Genomic DNA, 7,947 nt, shown 5'->3' with positions numbered 1-7,947 from the left:
TGGCAGGGCAGAGCCGTGCAGGGCCAGGCATGGCCAGGAGCTGCCACTGCTCCTCAGAGCGTACAGCGCTGCCTCTGTCTGCCGTCTACTTCCATTACCTCATCCCAACGCTGGTGCTGATAAAACCTGATCATTTCTGGGAGGTTGTGCTGTATTAGGTAACACTAAGATACAGTATGGTGCAGTACCCAGCCCTCCCAGCAGGACTCCCCTGATGACAGTTGTCTGAATATTTCGTGAGGGGGAGAGGATTTTCAAGGTCAAAAATATTGAAAATGTAAAAATAAATCTTCAAAATACATTTTTGGAAACAGGATTATACGAGGTGTTCTTAGACTGAGGACACGTCCACATGGGAACGTAGGTTACGGAGTCATAGCATAGCAGAGGTGTGAAAATCTGACAATGTCGTTGTCATGAGGACAGTGCAAGTCTTTTTTTTTTCAGAATGATGATGTCATCGTCACATGACCAGAACAAGCGGTAACATCTAAAGAAACCCTATAGCCCTCCGTCACCTACAGTAGCATCAGGGATGCAACAAATTTACAGGTGTTTGGTCTTCACACAGTCTCGAAGTACATGTGGACACGACTTTCTTCGCCCCACTAAAAAAAAACAACAAATAAACTCATGAGCGTTAGGGACCTAGCCTTAGTTCTCTCCGTCAGTTCACCCTCATTCACCTGTTCGCAGAACGTCCCAATTTGGTACAAACGAGGTAAATATCAGGGTCGCCGACACTTTCTGAACCGTAGCGTCTGTCTGAGAACTATATATTGATCTAAACCAGGGTCGCGACACTTTCTGAACCGTAGCGTCTGTCTGAGAACTTTTTGAATTACTCCTGTGTATGTCTGTGTATTGCCTCTTGGACAAATATCTCTAAATACTGCACTCTCTGCCTGCTTTACTACACGACACAGTGGAGTGTACTCCTCACAGCAGAACACTTCACAGACCTCATGTTTTATAGGAGTAGCAGCGTAAACTCAGTGCAGCGTCTGGCAAAAGCCATTTCCATATAAGGTGTACGATAAAATAAAACACGAGCTCAACTCCAGAGAATGATGGTTGTATTCTTCAAACAGACGTTGAGGCTACATCTACACTGCTGCATTAAAAAAAAATGTTATCAAACAAAGTCAGTTGGTGCTGAGTTTGCCCCCCTCCCTCCCCCCCCCGCCCCGGGCCACGTTTGGGCCTTTGAACACCTTTGGAAACAGGAATGCATTTTTATTGATGTTAAATTTCTAGTTTTTTAAATGTTATTGTATTAATAGTGTTTGCCACACGTATATAAAAGTGAGCTGCCAAAAATGAATAACAGACAGTGAGCTGCTGTAGCTTGTATGATGCTGAATACTCCTTATCAGGGTTGTTTTCCATCGGGGACTTTCCCGTTTGGATGGGAATTAAAAAAAAAAAAAATGCTGACAGAAATGGAAAAAGTACTAATGTAGTAGAATTCCACCTGGTTTTAAACTAAATTCATTTCAAATGTGTTACATATCTAACTTGAATCTTTCCAAGTTTTGTTAACGAACAGGAGGGGCGGAGGAGAGGCGGTCAAGGTATTCTGATATTAATGAGCTATATTTATACAGCTTAAAAAAACAACCTGTCAGTAGTTTTTAAAACATTTCAAAGTGTTTGTGAGTGTGTGTGAGTGTGTGTGTGTGTGTGTGTGTGGTTGTATTTCCCCTGGTAAACTAAATTTAGCCACAAAAACATATGGTCAAATAGGGAAAGCAGCACAAAGACGAACCTCTCCGGCTTTCATGGCCTGTGGCCAAATCCTGAGCTTCTAAGGGCATAAATCACGAGTGTGAGTGGAAAAGGTCCAACGTTACATAACAGAGACTCGGAGGAGTGATTCACAGTGGCAGAAGAAATCCTTGTAGCAACAGAAAACTCAGCACTCTGGACTCCTGACAACCGAGCTGCCGGGTGGTTTCCCACATCCACTGTGTGGCCCAGTGTCAAATCATTAACATTTATCCCGGTTTAGGGCCGGGCTAACCTTTGACTGTCATCTCAGAAAGCCTGTGTGTGCGCTTCATTTTTGAATCACATTCTTTTCCAAATGACTGCTCGTCCTCCTTATCAGCAGCGTCCATGAATCAGGTGGACTGACGGATGATGGGAACGAGCTCCGGCGCCAGAGACAGAAAAAAGGCCGTGGTTCTCTCGGTTATCTCGGAATAACATTTCCCCTCAGTAAAGACTTGGAGAGCGTTCACTCCCTCGATCCGACGTTCACCAACATTTTTAGCTCATTACATGAGCGGCCGCTCGACTACAACGTTATCGGATGAAAGACCGATAACTATTGTTTCTCATGTTACTCATGTTACACTAATATGAGTTGACTGACATTATCGGACTCCACCACTGACAGTATGTATAGACTAGCATTAGCTTCTTACAAACAACTGAGAAGTCAGGAGTTAGAGCAGTACTTGGTCAAACTGTGGGGCGGTTCCCCCCCCCCACTGTCCCTTAGAATTTTTATGAATAAATAAGTCTTCATTTTTAAAGCCACTGTCACAAGGGAAGAATACAAAAATCAGATCAAAAAAACATTACTATTATTATTATTTGGTGACCATTTTAACTGGATCGATCAATCATCTCTTTGTTGACTTTCAAAACCTTGATGAAGAAGAACGCCCATCGTCTTCTTCCCTGTGGTGTCACCGTCAGCCCAGACCACAGTGAAGATGTTTCTGTGTCTCGTTGTGTAACACTTTAATGTATTTATGTGTAATGACAACCACAGAATGGAACGTGTGGTCGTTCACAGAATGTGTGTGAATGTGTGTGAATGTGTGTGAATGTGTGTGAATGTGTGTGAATGTGTGTGACTGTGTGTCCATATGGCTTCACACACAGACAGACTGCAGTCATTACGATGATGAACAGTTCACTGTTTTTTTTTTTGTAAAAGGAACATCTTCAAAGTGTTGGATCGCTGGAACTGGAACTGTTTTTTCTCATCAAACTTTCTCAGAACATTTTAAAGGAACTGCATTTCAGTCGTCAGAGCAGGTAAAGACGCAGGTGGTGATGGGTAATGGTAGCGGCGACTCCCAACCCTCCTGTACACAGTTGGTACTGCACTGTGTACTCACTTTAGAAAAATGACTAATGGTAAAAACTAATCGGTACCAGATGCTGAAATCAACAGTTCTGTCCTATTACTCACATATGTTTACTTGACTTGACTGAGTAACTCTTAATGATAAATGTGTGTGTGTGTGTGTGTGTGTGTGTGTGTGTTCTACTGTTCTATATAATGTGGTGCGTTCTTGGTACTTACCCACTGTGTCACAGGGTTCATCTTTGTGAACGCAGAAATCTGTTCTGAAAGAAAGAAAAACACAGAATTTACTGAACTGAACCGAGCTTTGTGTTAGGCAGCGGTCTTAAATATCTGGCTCGGGGGCCAATTATGGCCCGGGAAATAAATGTTTGGTTTTTTTGTCTTTCAATTAAAATAAATTGGTTATTTAATGATGAAAAAACAGCATTAATATAAACCATAGTATAAACAGAATGTGTATCTGTTTTTTTTTATTTTTTGTATCAAGCGTTACTAGCGACCCCTGGTGTACGGGCTGAGGATTTTTAAAGGTGCAACAAACAGGTGAATATGTTTTTATATCTGGACAGTGTTTTCCTCCAAGATGAACTGAACGACTGTTTGGACTGGACTCACACACACACACACACACACACACCCACACACACACACACAGACACACACACACTCGCTGCATTGTGAATTCGACTGTGTCCTTACACTGGGTCAAGTAAACAGTGGTGCAGAATTCCAAATATGGAACAGGCAAAACAAGTTCATGTGAATGTACTGCCACTATAGAGTACTGCAATACTGCATTCAAATACACAGTATGGCTGTGATTAAAAAAACACAAGTATTAAGACATATGTCCCAGTTTCAAAAATGTTTTGAATCATTTAAAGATTAAAGACCATTTTCATCATTAAATCTTTGAATAAACTTTACAATAAAAACAATATCTTTTAGATGTAAATAAATTCATAATGCAAATGCAGTGGAACATACATAAAATGTATAAAAATATTCTTTGGCCATAATAAGGAAGTGCATCTCAATCCTGAGACCAAGCAGCAGGTTGTGACCCGGTGTCAAAGGTCATCCTCCAGAATCCTCCAATGATATTTCAAACACATATACAGTAACTAACAGACTTTTTAATGTCAACCTTCTCCTCACTCTACAAACTTCAGTCCAACACTTAGTCAACTCAAGATGACGCAACTCCACGTCTCACACGGTCACAGCAGACTGGAGCCAGGCTCCAACCTTTCTGGGCCAAAAACAGCGGTATTGTTTTGCAGGAGTTCTTCATTATGTCATCATCGTTGCACCAACAGCCCGACATCAATCACCTCAGTTCTGGAGCTAAAGTCTCTCCGAACGAGGTCCAGTCGATCGGTCGGGTTTTCTTCTTCCTCGTGTTCTGTTCTTCTGGTCAGTTCGCATTTAAAACTACACTGTCCAGCTGTTGTAACTAGGGGGCGCTGTCCTGTTTGGTCCACTTGTAAGAGAATGTATGAATCACTTTCCCCAATAAAACCAAGACCCCCCCCCCCCGCCCCCCCCCCTCAGAACGGCGGCCCGGGGCGCCCGCCCCCCCCTCTCTATTTATATATCCCCCAAAAAACCCCACCCCCCCCCCCCCCCGGACCATCCTGGTAAGAGCGGGTCACTGGGTCCAGCTGCCAATTCTATAAGTTTATATATATATATATTTATATATATATAAATATGGATGTCGCAATATCTGTCAAAATTAATCCGTTAATTGCAATAATTAATTAGTGAACAATTGTTTTGAACTCGTAAAGAAGTTGCGGAATGACGTACCCGGAATATTCAATAATTCCACCCTCCATTAACTTGTCATGGCTCTGGTAAAACACACACTGTTTTTGTTTCACTGATGCACCTCGAGTTTAAAATACCATGTGTTTGTGGAGGCTTCAACCTCAGGACAGCGGCCTGACTGAAAATTACAACTAGTTTTAACATCAAATGTACTAGTCCCAGTACCAGAGTCCTTCAATTTGCAGAAACACATGGTTCCTTCATGTGCCGACTTGTTTTCATGGTCTGTTTTTCCCTCTTTTGGTAGTATTACGTATTGATCCAACTCCCCAGTCTGAAAATGCAATACATGGACCAAGTGCCAAGTACACTTATACTGGATTGGTACTTCAAATGCCTTCAGTACACGGCTGATATAATGGATCTCCATGGTGTCGGAGTACGGCTCATGATCCAGTTCACTGAAATATAATCAACTGTGAATCAATATGTAATGAGACGGAGAGTTAACGAGGTGTAATGGATGGACCGCTGTGACATCAGCACTAACGTACACACAGAGACGAGGCGACACCGAGGAACCGAGCAGAGCAGGAACCCCGAGTGTATTGTTCTTTGATTCCACTGAACGTTCCCTGGTTGTCACGGTGTTTTCTGTGACGGCTGTTTTTTACACAACACTGAACAACATTAGTAACTTGGATAAATAATCGATTACAGAAACATGGAGTAGTTAGAGCTGTACAGTCTTCCAGTTACAGCCGCCCCTTCAAGGGAACTGCTGATGTGCACCCCCCTTGGTGAATAGTGGTTTTACACCCGTGCTCTACAGTGTCACATTACCAGTGAAATATTAGCTGCAACCTAAAAACATCCATTGGACGTAAATCACAGGTCGTGTGTCAGCGTAAAAGTCAAGTACCAAACATTTTTAAAACTATATTTGTGTGTGGGCTGTCTGGGGAAAAGATACATATCATGATACAGGGACAATGACGCGATGTATTGCAATATATTGAGATACTACAGGCGCGACGATATATTGGGTTATTTTTATCAACATAAAAATAAATCCAGGAATATTTGACTGGGAATTGGTAAAGAAAATATATCATACAGAGCTGTAGAATATCGATACAGTATCGTAAAAAGAAATATTGCGATATTTCATTGCATCGGAATTTTCTTAAAGCTCTAACATACAGTATGTATACAGTATATTTATATATATATGTGTGTATATAAATATATATATATGTGCCACTCAGTACAGTATGACTAAGATAAAATATATAAATATATATATATAAATATATATGAAATATATATACATATAAATATAACTATATACATAAATATATAACCATATATGTAGATACAGTATGCTGAGCTCGCAGCAGAACTTGTGTGTTCTAAGATGTGTGTGAAAGATGAAGCCAAACACCATTTGGTCTCAGACTCCAGATAGAAATCACTTTAAAAAACCAAACAAACCTGGTGACCAGGACGGCTGTGTCCACCGGAGGGATGTCGTCTCTGGCCCCAGGGATGTGGTTACTGCCCAGATACTTTGGTCTCCCAAACTCCTGATACTGCCACTGACAGAAGCTCTCCAGAGACCGTTCTCCATGGTGACCAACGTGGAGCTTCTCCTGGAGAAGACGTGAAGAAGAGGTTGAGAAAAAGAAGAAAAATCACGTTTATATTTGTTTAGTCTGGATGAAATATATCGGAGAACCGGCAGCTGCTGCGTGACACTGAACCGTCATTTGAACACTCTGCTTTTACAATGATTTAGTGCAAGACAAAAGGCCAGCCTGGGTCTGGACCAATGGTTAAACACTTTAAACACTTTAAATGCTACAGCAGGCTAACATGTCATGTTGACGACAACTGTTGCTAGGCAATTATTTTAATTATTTGTAATCACTTCTATAATTAAGTGGTGATTTAAATTATTTTCCGCCATTAATCACACATTTGCACTTTGCCTTAAAGTCAATAAATTATTCAATTTTTACTGAATAATCCAAAAAAAAAAAACTAGTTAAAACTACTTCCAAACATTTTGAGGAGATTTAACAATAACTTTGGTCTTTGGTTGTTTTATTTATTTATTTTGTTCTCACAGAAGATTCCAGTTCTCGCTCACACACGTGCGTGGCTGTGACCACAGCTGCTGATTACCAGGGTGTTCGGGTCATCACAGAGGTTAACAAGGGTCACTGGGGTGAGAACTCATAGCTTACCGGTCGACTGTGGAGTAGCACCAGTTTGGTGACTCGGATGTTGATTCTGATTCCTAGGCTCCGGTGCAGAAACATGTTGTAGACCTGAATGAAACAGAACAGGATTAGAACTGCTCTGATAATATCGGATGACCGATGGAATGGAATATCTGTAAGAATCGTTATAGTTTTGAGGAAAAACAGCTGTGTCAATCAAAAGTGCCAGAGCTCGACACCAGAGACCGGTCTGAACCGGTTTTAGTCAGTGACATCAGGCACCTGCAGATAGAAACACATCTGTCTGAGGACTTTTTGACTGACGCTCACAGGTCTTACCATGTTCATGACTGTGAGCAGGAACCTCTGGGCGGCCTCAGCGCCGTGATAATGAACCATGTCAGAGTCGGCCACCACCACCGTCTCCACGGTGTAGGCTTCGTGGAGGCGGATGGCGTTCCTCTTCCCTCGCTCATCGTTGGCTTTCGCTCTTCTCTCTTTTCTCTTTCCAGCTAATAATAGAGAACAGAAGACGGAGAGAGGAAAAAGAGATGAAAAAAAACACGAGAGAGACTTATGGAGCGATAGGCGCGAGTAGAGCAGCAGCTAAACACAATCAATGGAAATGACGCGATTTAATGTCAGGCGACACGATTGGAGCTTGGGTGGAACGCTGCGATGAGTTATCCAGACAGAAATGGTGAAATTCACCACCAGAGCAGCTCTACAGGAGGTCATGAAACCAGGCACTGTGGTGGCGAGTGGTTTTCTGGTGCTGCTGGTACAGTCGGTACAGCTGGTACAGTCGGTACAGGCGGGACAGGCGGGGAAAGCGGGTCACGC

General features: G+C 42.2%; 1 protein-coding gene across 1 annotated transcript in view; it reads right to left on the bottom strand.

Annotated features, from left to right (window-relative positions):
* Positions 1–7,947, bottom strand: part of adamts17 (ADAM metallopeptidase with thrombospondin type 1 motif, 17) — a 42,138-nt gene that overhangs the window by 22,751 nt on the left and 11,440 nt on the right. The window contains exons 4-7 of the mRNA XM_025055863.1: positions 7,444–7,616; positions 7,129–7,212; positions 6,374–6,531; positions 3,323–3,366 (exon numbers count right to left, since the gene is read on the bottom strand). Coding sequence (XP_024911631.1) covers positions 3,323–3,366; positions 6,374–6,531; positions 7,129–7,212; positions 7,444–7,616 — 459 coding nt within the window. The remainder of the gene's footprint in view (positions 1–3,322; positions 3,367–6,373; positions 6,532–7,128; positions 7,213–7,443; positions 7,617–7,947) is intronic.

Source organism: Cynoglossus semilaevis, chromosome 5 (genome assembly GCF_000523025.1).
Source record: "Cynoglossus semilaevis isolate Cse_v1.0 chromosome 5, Cse_v1.0, whole genome shotgun sequence".
NCBI classification, from domain to species: domain Eukaryota; kingdom Metazoa; phylum Chordata; class Actinopteri; order Pleuronectiformes; family Cynoglossidae; genus Cynoglossus; species Cynoglossus semilaevis.
Note: the sequence above shows the minus strand (reverse complement) of the source record. Positions and strands in the feature narration are given on the sequence as shown.